This window comes from Sturnira hondurensis, unplaced genomic scaffold, assembly GCF_014824575.4.
Source record: "Sturnira hondurensis isolate 20B ecotype Veracruz unplaced genomic scaffold, ASM1482457v3 Scaffold0004474, whole genome shotgun sequence".
Taxonomy (NCBI): domain Eukaryota; kingdom Metazoa; phylum Chordata; class Mammalia; order Chiroptera; family Phyllostomidae; genus Sturnira; species Sturnira hondurensis.
The window spans coordinates 9,790,540-9,805,062 of NW_028077105.1; the positions used below are offsets into that span (position 1 = coordinate 9,790,540).

Below are 14,523 nucleotides of genomic sequence, written 5' to 3' on the forward strand. Positions count from 1 at the left end.
TCTGTGACAGCCAGTCCATGCATTGTTCTTCTTCAGGCTTCTTCTGGTTACAGTGTAACATCCCATCACAACTGGGGGAAGCTGTGTCCTGTATTTCATGCATTAGGAGAAAAAGAGAGGGGGGGTGGAGAGGAGGGAGAGAATAAGGGAGGGAGGTCTTCCTTAAATATGAATGTTTACATTTAATCTGGTTGAGCCAATTTAGAGTATATGTCCATTCTGTAATCAGTGAGAATCACCAGGAAAATGCTATTCCTTGATTTGTTTTGAATAATCAGAATCTAGACCCAGAATGAGAAAGTTATAAGTTTCCTTGGTCCATGGATTGTGTGAAAGATGGATGGATAGTTAAGCAGAATTGGGATTCTTTTCAGAGGAGGAAGAAAGGATGATGAATAGTCAACTGACCACATCCTACGCAATCCCATTTTATCCCGTTTCTCTTTCCTTGTGATGGACTTGATAGTCCAGGAACTTTGGTAGTAGACTTACAATTTGGCAGCTTTATGAACAGTACAAAGTGCCCTGTGTACCTGAGTTTGAGTCGTGATTGTCTTGTCTTCTAATTATCTGACTTCAGACAGGTGAGGTCACTTCCCTGTGCTTCTGTTTTCTTCCCTGTCAAAAAGCTTAATGCCACTATGTGGTTTTACTTTCCAGTGTAACAAGCATTATCTATTATGTTTTATTATTTTATGCACTTAGTTTATAGAGACTTTTGGGGGGATTATAATCTTCACAATATCTTTCAGGGAAATACGGCTCTGTTCATGAAACAAATTACCAGTAAGATTTTCTTGTTATTAGAGGTACATAAGAAACAGTTTATTCAGCTCTCTTGGGTGATTAGAATATTCTTTGAATAAAAATAACTTTTTGGTTGTATATTTTCTATATTAGAAGCTTATAAGCCCTGGCTGGTGTAGCTCAGTGGGTTGAGTCCGGGCCTGCGAACCACACGATCACAGTTCGATTCCCAGTCAGGGCACACGCCTGGGTTGCAGGCCAGTTCCCAGCAGGGGACTCACGAGAGGCCACCATACATTGATATTTCTCTCCTTCTCTCCTTCCCTTTCCTTCTAAAGATAAATAAAATAAAATCTTTAAAAAAAAAGAAGCTTATAGACTTTCTTTAAACTTCCCTATATTAAAGTCAGAAAACTGGTCATATATTTTCTTTTTAAGGACATATTTTTATTTATTTTATGTATTTTTAATTTGGTTGTCTGGCTCACATAATTTACCTTTTCTGTTTCTGAGCTAAGCAGTCTTATAAGCAAAATGTATGTATTTCTAGTGCCTGGCCCTGTACCAGTCAATTCTCTGCAAGGAACATCCTTTGAGAATAAGATTTTCTTGAACTGGAAGGAACCTTTGGATCCAAATGGAATCATCACTCAATATGAGGTACTGGGAGAACAAGACAGTTCATTGAAATGAGGATTAGAGGGAAAGTACAAGGAAATGGTTAGAGGGAAATAAGGGGGGTGGGGGGAGAGCAAGTGTTAAGGGACTAAAATCATTATTATTTCTCCTGTTTTAATTTGGTATTTCTTGATTTCAAAATTTAGCATCAGAGCAAATATTATATGGCACCTAGAATTTTCAAATGCTTAAAGTAAATGTATAGGGTTTTTTTGTGTGGCTGTTTTATAAAAGCAGGATTGTGTTTTTCAAGCAGACGATGGTTGTGAAGTGTGAATTCTTATAAAATTGAGAAACTCATTTTAGACTGTGATTTAGGGAAGGCCATTGATTGTCAGTTCATAGTAACAGATTAATAAGAAAAACCAAAATCTTATATACACTTTTTTGAACTTAGAATATAAATTATTATTTTTAAATACAGTATTTTTAAAGAAGAAAGGAAAGGATCATTTTGATTCTACTAATGTGTACTTATATTCTTGTATAGTCAGTGTTGATTAAAGCATAAAAAACTTAAATTGCTGGTGGCTACAGAGTGCATCCTGGGAAGGGGAATCACTGGTGCAATTGTATAATCTGTGACTCTATTAGCAAACTTGAATACTAGTTATATATAATTTATGTAACTTGAAAGAAGTATAGATTAAGCTAATTTAAAGAACTATTTGTTGAACAGGTCTGTATTTCATATGAATTAAAATATATAACCGTAAGATAATGTATTCACATCAAGTACATTAATTCATTTTTGATAAAAGAACATGGATGTACATTGGTCCAGTCAAATAGAGAGTAGATACATATATGAGTATAACCATATGAAAATGAGAAGGAAAAGAAGTGAGAGAACATGTGATTCCCTCCACAGAGATGCTCCGGAATTCTATCTTATTTAAAAATGTCTATTTAAAATTTGTTATGACTTATGCTGGATATGTAATAGGAAATATCTTTCCTAAAACAGGTTAGCTACAGTAGCATCAGATCTTTTGATCCTGCGGTTCCAGTGGCCGGACCTCCACAGACTGTATCGAATTTATGGAACAGTACACACCATGTCTTCATGCATCTCCATCCCGGAACCACATACCAATTTTTCATAAGAGCCAGCACCATCAAGGGCTTTGGGCCAGCCACAGGCATCAATGTGACAACCAATATCTCAGGTATGCAAATGAATATAAAACTGGATTGGGTTAGTATGTCATAGAGAATCACAAATACCTTGAGTATAGTTTGTCTCACTTACTGAATCTTTAATGTAGTTATTCATGATTGAAGGCACTTGAAATAATTATTTGAATACATTTACTCCTGGTTATATGTCCAAAGGCAGTTTTAATTGACAGTGGTCTTTTTAAAAATTGCATTATATCTTTATTAGAAATCTTTCAAATCTCATTGGTTATGCTAATGGGCTTATAGTAATTTTGAGAAGTTGATCATTGTTATGGTATCAGATCGTTACTATAAATGATTTTATCAAAGAATGGTAGATGATCTGTGCTCTACTATTTTAGTACCACATAGCTTGTCTTTCTGCTTCATTTTTACTGGCATTCTGATAATTTTAAACAAATACGACTTTATTTTTCTTAGCAATCTTACATAAATTCATCTGTGTTTCACAATGGCACTGTTAGGTTAATAAACAAATACAGTTAAAATTTTATTATGTTATGCTCATAATTTCCTTGCTTGCATTTGACTAGATTAATTATAGATGTGACTGCTTCAATCAAGTTGCCAATCAAACCTTAAAAAAAATTTTTTCCGGGAATTAGCATTGTAAAATGGCCCAAATCTACTCCAGTTTATGTAATGCTATATATTATTTGTATATGATTTGTAAAATGATCATATATTATACATATAACTGGAGTTAAAATTGATAAATATCTATCACTTACTATATTAAAATACTGATTTTGAATTTAAGACCAAAATTGTATTTGGAAAGGTTTTGAATATAATACAGACCTTTACAAATTTATATCATGAAAAATTAGCTATTCCAGTATGAGTGATGATTTCTTTAAAATATTTATTTTTGCCCTTGCTTGTGTGGTTCAATGGATTGAGTGGAGGCCTGTGAACCAAAGGGTTGCGGTTGGGTTCCCAGTCAGGGCACATGCCTGGGTTACAGGCAAGTTCCCAGTAGAGAGTGAGTGAGAGGCAACCACACATTGATATCTCTCTCTCTTTCTCCTTTTCCACCTTGTGTTGTGATTGGTGTTTTTTTGCTTCCTTATGTTCCAAACTTTTTATTTTATTCTTGACTTCATCCACTGTACTGTTGTTTCCCTGTAAGTTGCTATTTCTTTCCTTCATTTGACTGTATCATTTTTGTGCTATTGAGGTCCTAAGTTCCTTGAGCATTCTCATAACCAATGTTTTGCAACTCTGCATCTGATAGATTATTTATCGGCATCTGTCTAAAATAAATAAAATCTTTTTTAAAGAGCATTTAAAATATTTGTTGTCACTTTGCTAGAAAATGTGGCCTGATGATATGATATAGTGAGAAATGTTTTCTCCACTCTAGAACTAGCAGGGGTGTTATAAATGCATGAGATCTTTCAACAGACATACCTACAAAATGTTCATAAACTTGTGACGCTCATAGCATTGAACAAATAGACATTGTTGAGAGCCATAATTTCTTTTGGTTCTGACACATACTTTATTGAATAGAAAATGTATAATTAAAGACCAAACACCCATTTAGTATTTTTGTTGAATTATTTATTTGCTCTTTCACTTAAAATAATCTACATCCATGGGTTCTAGGATCCAAACTTTAAAAACTTGGTGCAATCATTGTATCTTATGAACACACAGTAGTCAAGCTCATGCTGGTGAAACATGTTTGTAGTTCTAAGAATCAGTAGAACTTTTAAGGTAATTTATTGTTATTTACCCATTGAGTACAGTGATTCTTTTCCTCAGTGTTTTAAAAATAGTTTAAATAAACATGAAATCAAGTTATTAGAGGAACGGTGCTTAGAGATATGATTTATATATGTGTATATGTATATTTATAATACTATATATATCACATATAATATCTATTGATTTTATTTTCTAAATAACTGTCAGAATTTCCCCTTTTGTAATACCACTATTCCTTTCTTTCTCTCTGGATCATATTTTAAACAGATCATTGGAAGCAGATCATCTTGTTAAGCAGTATCTTTGCCCTCAGACTTACATTGCTTCAATGTATTTTTATATTGGTCTTTTTAAAAAATATTTTATTTATTTATTTATTTTTAGAGAGAGGGGGAGGGAAAGAGAAAAAGTGGGCAAGAAACATCAATGTGTGGTTGCCTCTCATGTGTCCCCTACTGGGGACCTGGCCTGCAACCCAGGCATGTGCCCTGACTGGGAATCAAACCGGCGACCCTTTGCTTCACAGGCCTGTGCTCAATGCACTGAGCTACACCAGCCAGGGCTAGATTGGTCTTTATACAATATATTTCCTTCTTAAGTTTTTCTTCCAAAATCTAATATATTGCATCTACTGGGATAAAACCCAAAGTCCATGCATGGCTGGCATCTGTGGCTGTTCGTTGTATAGCTCCTTCCAGTCATTCTCAACTCCCACTCATGAATACAAAGTTCCAGGTAAAATAAACTGCTTATAGTTGTTAGAACACACCTTGTCATTTCATGTTAGGCGTCTTCAAATGTACTGTTTTCTCTCTCTGGAATTTTGTTCTATGCTTTCTCATTCTGATGAGTTTTTGCTCTTTTAACATTCAGCTTAAGGATTACCTAAATCCTGAAGTCTGCCTTGTTTCCTGTGCCCAACTCCCAACCCTAGTTTAGAGTGGTGGTTCTCCAAGTGCGGGCCCAGACCAACCCCATCAAGGTCATGTGGAAACTCTCTAGAAAGGCACGTTATCAGGCCCCTCCCCAAACCCACTGAATTAGGGGAGAAGGGCATCAATTTGTGTTATAAGAAGCCTTCCAGGTGCTACTAATCTCGCTAGTTCAGTAAACACTGTTTCGGCAAATTGGGTTCTTCTTCTGGTCACCTAATAACTTGCTATTAATTTTTTATGCCTTTCATTTTTTGTAAATGATACCTTCCTTACATTCAGTAAATACTGTTTTGGCAAATTGTGTTCCTCTTCTGGTCACCTAATATCTTGCTATTAATTTTTTATGCCTCTCATTTTTTGGTAAACGATACCTTTGATTCTATATACCTTCCTTTTAATTCTATAAAAGAGACCATGCTTTTTTCCTTTGTATTTGTACTATTCAGTAAATGTTTACTAAATGAATAAAACTTAAAAATTTATTAGATAGCAGTTGTTATTATGATAATGTACACATTTCAGAGATTACATACTCTCTTAAACATCTTTCTACATAGAAATTATTAAAAGCCACTGAGGCTACTTTTTCAACAGTTTGATAAGGAAGTCCCTCTCTCCCTACAAAAGGATCATTTTAAAAAATATGTATTTCTTCTTTTCAAGAATCTATCAGTATGTGGTAAATAAACACTAATGTTTCATTCTCATTCATCACACTTCCTTGATATGTTTCCATTGTAACCAGAATGGTGAAATGGTCCCAGGTACTAATACAAGGTCATTCTACAACCGTTAGATCATAAAGGCATCTCCTCTCAGGCAGCCATTACCTCAGTTCCTGCCATTCCTTTCTTCACATCTCCATTTATAATTCCATAACCAAGGCACTCCCAGAGTCTCCACTGTTACCACCTTCATCTCAGCCCATCCCATCATTGCTTATTTCAAGGTCTCGGGAAACTAAAACCTAAAGCATCTTCCCCAAGTGTTTGGAGTGTCACAAGTTGCCAAAGTATTATTTAAATTGCTACAGCTCTTGGCTTCTTTTGCTGCTTTAGGTTTCCAGGGTTTGTGTTCACTGGTATATGCTATTCATCAAAACAAGTATTAAGTCAATATTTTCCTCCGTCACCATCATTTATTTAACCTGAATTAAGATTTATTCCTGTTAATTGATTGAAACTTATTTTTGTCATTAATCACTCATCAGCTCCAACTTTGCCTGACTATGAAGGAGTTGATGCCTCTCTCAATGAGACTGCCACCACAATAACCGTATTGTTGAGACCAGCACAGGCCAAAGGGGCACCTATCAGGTAAGAGGTGGGGAAAAACACAATAGCTAAAGGAAAAAACAGCCAGGAAGAGGGACGTTTTCTCCTAGTTGCTTAGAAGCCAATATACTGAGTGGGTCATTCCTATAGGGAATCATTTTAAAAATTACTACCAGAAGCTTTTATTTCTCTTTGGTTTTGTCTTTGTTTGCTTTTCATTTAGACTAAGCCTAAGGATAGACTTATAGTTAAGAGAAGAACTCTGAGGGGATTGTTGAGATATTCATGAACGCAGTCATTCACCTCTCTGTGCTGTTGGATTGTAAAGCGTCGCTCTTTTATTTTTTTCTCTAGTCCCATTTCATTTCACTTCCTCTGCTGATATCTGTGGTGTATGAGCTTTGAAGGTATTTGTCATAAATAGAATGAGAAAATACCTCCTATCCAATGCATTAAATTGTTATGAATAATTTCATATGAATGATTGAAAAATAGGAGGCTTTGAGGAAATAAAAGTAGAATATTTATAATGAATTTAGCCTGTGACCTTTTAATTCCTGAATTATCACTTATCAGAAATTCCATAGTAAACGTTAAAATTTACATTGTATTTTCTTTATTGTTCAATATTAAAAGCTCTCATATTTTCTTCATCTTGCATAAAATTATGAGCTATGTTTTCAGGGATTGAGTCAAATTATTCCAACCATTTTAGATCCATATTTAAAACTGATGCAAGTTTCTATTAGAAATTTGTGGCTTTTTGTGGATACTTTTGTTTTCATATTTCTACTGAGAAATAAATAGAAGCACAGAAATCAGTGCAGGTATTTCATAATTAAGTCATCTCAAGTTGTTTACATGTTCATTAAAAATAAAATTAGCCTTTATTTTGTGTGTAAAATAAATGCATTTGACCTTATGAGCACATACCAACCATTCAGATAATCCTATATAACTAAAAAGGAAGAAATGCTTTTAATTTTAAAAATATATTAATAAAAGACCTTGAGTTTATAAAGGAAATTCTCTGAAGTCTGTTGGGCCAAAATGCATGGGACTACTGCACCAAAGGAAAAGAGAGATGACTGAATACAGTCAGATAAGCTGTATTGTAATATAAACACTTAGAAAACATTCCTACTTGGAAATGCAAAGTAAGTATGCAGTGCTATTCATGAGTCAGTGATCTGTGAGTCTGATGGCAGATCCAAAGGAGAAAGAGTAAAGCCCTGCATTCAAAATCTTTTCCTAGTGACAAGAAACCAGGATCATTCACATGTGATAAAATTTAGTTTGTAGATGTTCAGTTCCATTACTGCTTTTTATATGAGCTGCCAGGTACCTGCATGTATTTATAAGAGTTAGATATTTGAGTGAATTCAGCTTTATTTAATGTATGTTGAAAACACAGTGTATAATTTTTCTACACTGCTATAGTATGCACTCTGTATTCATTTGACCAACGTATTACACAAACATGTACTGGCCATGGATTATGCGTTAGGCACTGTGCTGGGCATTGTAAATCAAAGAGAATGATCACAACAAAACACGGAGCCTGTGTCCACGTTTGTGCAGCCTGGTAAATACCTTGCTTATATCTGGTATTCAAAAAAATTTGTTGAATTAATGAGCATGTTATCAATGACACATTTTTAAATCAAATGCTTTCTTCTATTTTTAACACAAATTTTTAATTGCTAAAAACCAACATAATCTGAATTTATGGTAGTGTAAAAACAATCCTTGATAATCATACATTCTCACTCTTTGCCACAGAGATGCACCTCTTTCTATCTATTGGAAAGACATTTGACCTTTTTGAGACTGAGCTCAGTGTCTCAGAACTCCCAATTTTATACTTGGGAGCTTAGGGTTCAAATACATTTAAAATCTGTAAAGTATTACAGATTTTTTCATGTAGTAACATGAAAAAAATAATTAAATGATATATAAACAAATTAAAAATATTTTAAAAGAATGTTACTACCAGGAAAAAAAGCTGCCAGTTTTCCAACTGTTAATCTTATCCCATCTTTTCCATTTTTAATTTTTTATAACGATTTGCACAGGTTTCTGGTATCACCCCAAAGTCAGGGCGAGGTGGTGGAACTGGACTGGTCTAGTCAGGCAGTCTGGCCTCGGATGAGCCTTGCCTCCTTTGCTTTTCGAACCCTCCAGTCAGGTAGTCCTGTGTCCTTCCCTCTGACCACATTACTACCTTCAGTATTGCTAACCGGAGCCTTATCCTGCAGTTTATCTTGTGTGGTACTCTATTTTTTTAATAAGAACCCAACTTTATGTAATCCATTTCAAAGCACTGTATTTATGGTTTGGTACTTCAAATTTTTTATTGGATCCTCATTACTATTTTAGGTTCTTGGAATGCTTTTACTTTCCATCCAGTTTCTTCTTTATTTATGTCAGCCTGTCAGAATCTCTTCTGTGCTAATGCTTGTTGACTTTCCCACTTTGTCCCTGACCCATGTCCTACCCTCCCAATGAAAGCCATACTTACATACCACCCAGCCAAACCTCCTGAGAGCATCCATCTGTTAGCTTTGTTTGCTATCATAGGCTCTAAATACCAGGTTCTATCTGGCCTTATTTGACAGCATAACTAGCCTCTGCCAGACTGCATTTCACCCTGTACTTGTCCCAACTCCAGTGAAATATCTCATTCTTTCTGCTCTGGTCTTCCTAATGTCAAGCAAACTGCAATTCCAAAAGCCTCCGTTGTAGCACCTGTGAATTCCTAGTTGGGTAGAGCTTGTCTGTCAATGGCTTCTATAAATTCATTCATCCAGTAAGACCCACTGTGTGCCAGGAGCTGAGCTGGATACTTGGAATAGAAATCCACACAAGGCAATTTAGTATGTGCCCCCAAGTGGTTAATTACGAGGAGGGTAAACCATGGTTAAGAAATCGACCCTGTTAAAGTCAATGCCAGGATTTTGAGCCTTGTTATTCTGAAATGAGGAGCAATAAATGTGATGCTAACCAAAACAATATCTAAAACCTTTATTCTGGATCGTCAAAGGCTGGCAATGGGGCAGTACAAGCAATGGTGTCTGAGGTTGTGGGAAGTCTGTTCACTAGAGAAATAGTAAAATATCAGTGCTGGGGAATTTCTCCTGAAGCTTCAAGGAGACATTTTAGATAAAAAAAATGAGGAAGTGTAAATTGTATAAAACTTGTTATTTGATATTACTAAGAAGGTCTACAGGCTGAAACTGTAGTTGGATTCACAGAGAGTTCGATTACTAGTAATTGAAAATCCACAGCAGGCTGTTCTAGGTAATTTTGTTTTGAGTGTCAACATTTTAAGCATTACATCAAGAAAAGTATCTGTGAAATATATCATATCACTTTTTGAGCTAATGTCAAAACCCCTTTGTATATTTTCTTACAGGTATATAAAGTGAAGAGAAATTATATTATGAGATGTCATTATTTGACCTCACAGAAAATAAGAATGACTACATTCCAGGTTTAATAACATTAGATTATAGTATAGCAAAATCATTTTTGTTTTTTAATATAAGAAAATTATATTTTGGGTATTGAGTGAAGATTCATAATGCCAAAATATGGATTTTAACTTAATTATAGAAATATTTTTTAAATGTAATTAAAAAGAAGGGGGACTATATGAAATACGGGTAGAGCAAATAAACTCTTCAAGTGACTTCGGAATATTTTAAATTGCTAGAGTGCTGAGCTCAAATAATATTTACATCTAGCTAGAATTAAGTACCATTATGAAATTAGACAACCAGGAGGATGAAAAAGCACAGGCCCATTTCATGTAATCAGTCAAATCAGTTCTAATTTGATTTCTCTTTCCTTATTTTCTTCCCTTTATTCAATTTGTATTGATAAATAGGAAAGTAGCAGGGGAAAAAGAACAGTTCAAAATAAGTGAAAGAATAGGTGGGGGAACAGATTTCTCAGACAAATTCAACAATGAAGGGAAATATATGTTATTTTAAAAATGAATCTAACAACTTTGAGTTTAGGCCCATCTCAAGTTTGATGAGATTTCTCCCCAAGAATAGATTTCACTTTTTCTTCCTTCACTTCCCTCCAACATCAGCAGTTTGCTTTGCCCCTGGTGGATTTGAAGAGACGAGCTATTTTGTGTGAAATTTCTTAATTTGCAATATATAACTATGCCAATTTAATAGAATTAGTCAAGATGGAATGTGTGTGCATGTATGAGTTTATCTACAAATTTTCTCTATATATGTATGTTTCCGGAGGACATGCAAACATACATCATACAGATACAGATTCTAAATTGCAAGTGAATAGACAAAAAATACTAGGTTTGCTTAACATGGAACATGTCAGCTATGATCTTTTTTCCTCTGGAAGGGCTATGCTTATGTGTTTCCAGTATTTTTAAATGCATGAAGTGGGGGGGTCTACGGGGACTCCATGGTAATGGAAAAAATACAATAAAAAAATAAATTATACCAAAGTAAAGTAAAATTAACCAGTAGCTTTTCCATGGACCACTAAGAGAACATGTATCGTTTTAATAGTGTTTCTAAGAACTTCCAAACTCAGCCTGGGAGAGTAAGAGGGCATGATGAAGTACATGTCATTTCAAATAACATAGACTTCTGCTTTAGTTACTAATCCCAATCTGAAATTCTGACGTTAATGCAATTTTTACACTATTTCTAAGGGAAAGAAGATGGATATCAACCTACCAATTGTTTTGCAATATTTTAATGGGAAATGAAACTTAAATAATCAAGGAGAAAAATATTTGATTTATGAAACTCCTTTCTTAATCATAGGAAGGTCTTCTGTTTGTAGGGATAACACAGTTTATATTAAATTAGAATTTTACACCAGGTTCTAAGCTGTATAAATTTTTATCTTTTATTGTCATAGAGGCAGATTCCGTCTCTATCTTTTTCTCTGCGTGTGTGTCCCTCCCCTCTCTCTTTCTATTCCTTTTCATAGAACTTTCCTAAAGACAACATTCTATTTCTGCTGGAGATCCAGCCAATAGCAACAATCTTCCCTGCATTGAATGAGCATAAATTCCTGGAGGCTCAGAGTCAGACACGCAGCTCTACACACAGCTCATTTATAAGCAATTTACCTGTGACTGCAACACATTCTCCTAACTTGCAAGAATTTTGAAATGCAATTTTTAAAATTTGTTAATAATATATTTAACAAACATGTTAATGTATGTTAAACATTATGTTAATACATGTTAAATATATATAATATAATAAATATGTTAGTAAAGTCAACTTTCTTGGGTATACATTTCCTAAAAATGTTTGCTTAAAGAATTCCTTACCAAGGAAGAATATCATTAATATACCAGTTTCATAAATTAATAAAATACATTACCAGTACCCAGGCAGATCTTTATTGTAAAGTTGCAGTTTTCTTCCTTTTGTCTGTAAAATAATAGCTGTTATAGAAAAGTTTAAGACATTTAAGAAAGGTATTGAAAGTTTTAGTTAGATTTGAGCTTTAATAGGCCAAATGCCATCTGTTTCTACAATTTGCGACACTTTATTATTAACAACTCTAGAAGAAGCAGGCAGCTCTATTTTGGTGGTGAGGACAGATTTCTGTCCATCTGTGCTCCTCGTGTCATTTGTGCTTTAGCTCTGCAGAGCTGTGAGCCAAAGTTGTTGCCAGGGCAAGGTCAAGAGGTGGGGACTGCCTGCCAGCACGCTCTGTCTCTAACATTGTGACAACTGTGAACCGGTGCCTTGCGCTCTGCCCCAAGGCAGCCATTCTGTTGGGCCTTGGAGCTAGCTGGACCTTCGATACTATCATTTCAAAGGAAAATATGAACTTTAAGTATTTTAAAATGCCAGACAAGAAACTTACGTGTCTCTGGTTAATGTCAGGTTCCTTACTAGGGTGGCTCATTTCTCAACAGTTAAACATGAGTAGAGTTCTATGCTGATTATTTTTAACTTTTTTGTTTCAGTTTGGTGATCATTATGTTGGGATTGGAATCCATGTGAAATTCTGTTTTACTGCACAATAGCTGAAAGCAAGAACGCAGGGTGTTTAGACTGACCTTAAAGCCTTTTCAATGTTTCATGTTACTGTTAAATGGATTGTTTCTTCTTTTGAGAAATCCCAGTATCTAGAACCTCTAAATGTGTGCTGTATTTTCTTTTCCCCAAAAGTGCCTATCAGATTGTTGTGGAGGAGTTGCATCCACACCGAACCAAGCGAGAAGCCGGAGCGATGGAATGCTACCAGGTTCCTGTCACGTACCAGAGCGCCATGAGTGGGGGTGCACCCTACTACTTCGCTGCTGAGCTACCCCCGGGGAATCTTCCTGAACCCGCCCCCTTCACCGTGGGAGACAATAGGACCTATCAGGGCTTTTGGAACCCCCCTTTGGCTCCACGCAAAGGATACAACATCTATTTCCAAGCAATGAGCAGTGTAGAGAAGGTAAGCTTTCTCCAGGATTTGCTTTTTCACTGCCCCAAGGAAATGCTATAGCTGAATGTTATAAATACCCAGTAGTGCTTGTCAGTTAAACAAAGGGGGGAAATTTGGTGTGTGGGGGGCTGTCATGCCCAGTTTTGAGCTCTGGCTCCATGTGTTACCTTGCACAGGATTCCTGTCTCCTAGTAACCGCTTCCACTTGAACCTTCTTCAGGAAAGCCCACACAGGCAATTGTGAGCACAATGATTTGAAAAGGTGGGTGTGCTGCTGGCACTCGAGCCCGAGTAAATACCAGGAATTGTTCTGTCTTTGCTCAGTAGTGGCACACTTCAGAAGATTAAGTTTACTGCAGGATAAACAGAAAGCGTGCTCCACCGCGGGCTAATAAACCCTTATAAACTTTCAGGGGGTACAAGCCAAATAGTAAACAACAAGTAACAATCCTCTGATTACAACTAGGATGCCTGTGGTATATCTGACAGAACCTAAACAGAGGCTGCCTGGAGACGGCTGAGTGCTGTGCCGTTCGGGGAGTCTGTTTTCCCTTTCCCTGGTTGCCCCTCCTTTTCCCATTTTGGACACAGTTGTTTTTGAGGACTGCCGCTGATCCCAAATGAATATCGGAAAGGGAAACACAACAGGAAGTTAGAAACAACCAGAGGTTCCTTATGTGGGGAAATAACCTGGCCTTTCATGCTTCGTGCTGTTCTCTGTGAAGGATTTCCTTTCCTACAACTTACTTCATTTTTTTTCTTCAGTGAGAGATAGAAAATAAAAAGTTGAGAAGAGAAAATGTCCACAATTTGAAATCCAATAGGTGAAGGATATTTTTGTTTAGTTGTAACTTTATAGGAGGTTGCTGGGTTTGGGTAATTGAGTCCCTGAAGAGAGTACTTGATATCTAGTTGCAATGGTCATGTTATGTCTTGGAATAGCTTAAGTGGAAGACGCAGCAGTCCATTTACATTTATTTCTTCAGGGACCATGGGAACTTCAGAGTATTGACCAGTTGCTTTTGATGAAAACTTTATTTTTCTCCTTACCCTAAATGGTTGGCTTACAGGCTACGGCAGAGAAAAATGTCATAGCGTCTTTTAAAACGTACCCCAAAGCTGAGACTGCTCGTGGCTGCAATTGCCCTTGTCATTTTCTATTATATTTCTGCATAAGAGGGGGTCTTTAAGAGCAAGTCAGCTGCCCACTCCTCACTTACACATCGTTCTCTACCACTGGCTCCTCAAAAAAGAGAGGACTATAGAAGTTAATATTCCATTCTGGACATGAAGTTTACATCGTGATAGAAAGCATAGTTCTGTGTTTGGATGTTCTTACTTATAGAGCTGAAAGATTTCAAATTAACTTTTGTCATTTGGTGTATGGTATGAGAAGGGTATTAATAAATGCATGTTACTTATGTAGGATTTTCTCTGGCATTCTTTAAAAGCATCCTTCTGAATTTTCTCTTCTAATTGTTACTGTCTCTCCATGTGGTATAATCAAAGTACAGAGTAGCAACAATACATTTCACAGTTATCCTGGC

The 14,523-nt window shown here is 35.9% G+C and overlaps 1 protein-coding gene across 3 annotated transcripts in view; it reads left to right on the top strand.

Moving 5' to 3' along the window:
• PTPRK (protein tyrosine phosphatase receptor type K) overlaps positions 1–14,523 on the top strand; it is a 498,662-nt gene that overhangs the window by 392,752 nt on the left and 91,387 nt on the right. For all 3 annotated transcript variants that reach the window (XM_037045782.1, XM_037045783.1, XM_037045781.1), the window contains exons 9-12: positions 1,298–1,407; positions 2,393–2,594; positions 6,466–6,571; positions 12,712–12,985. In XM_037045782.1, the coding sequence (XP_036901677.1) occupies positions 1,298–1,407; positions 2,393–2,594; positions 6,466–6,571; positions 12,712–12,985 (692 nt within the window). The remainder of the gene's footprint in view (positions 1–1,297; positions 1,408–2,392; positions 2,595–6,465; positions 6,572–12,711; positions 12,986–14,523) is intronic.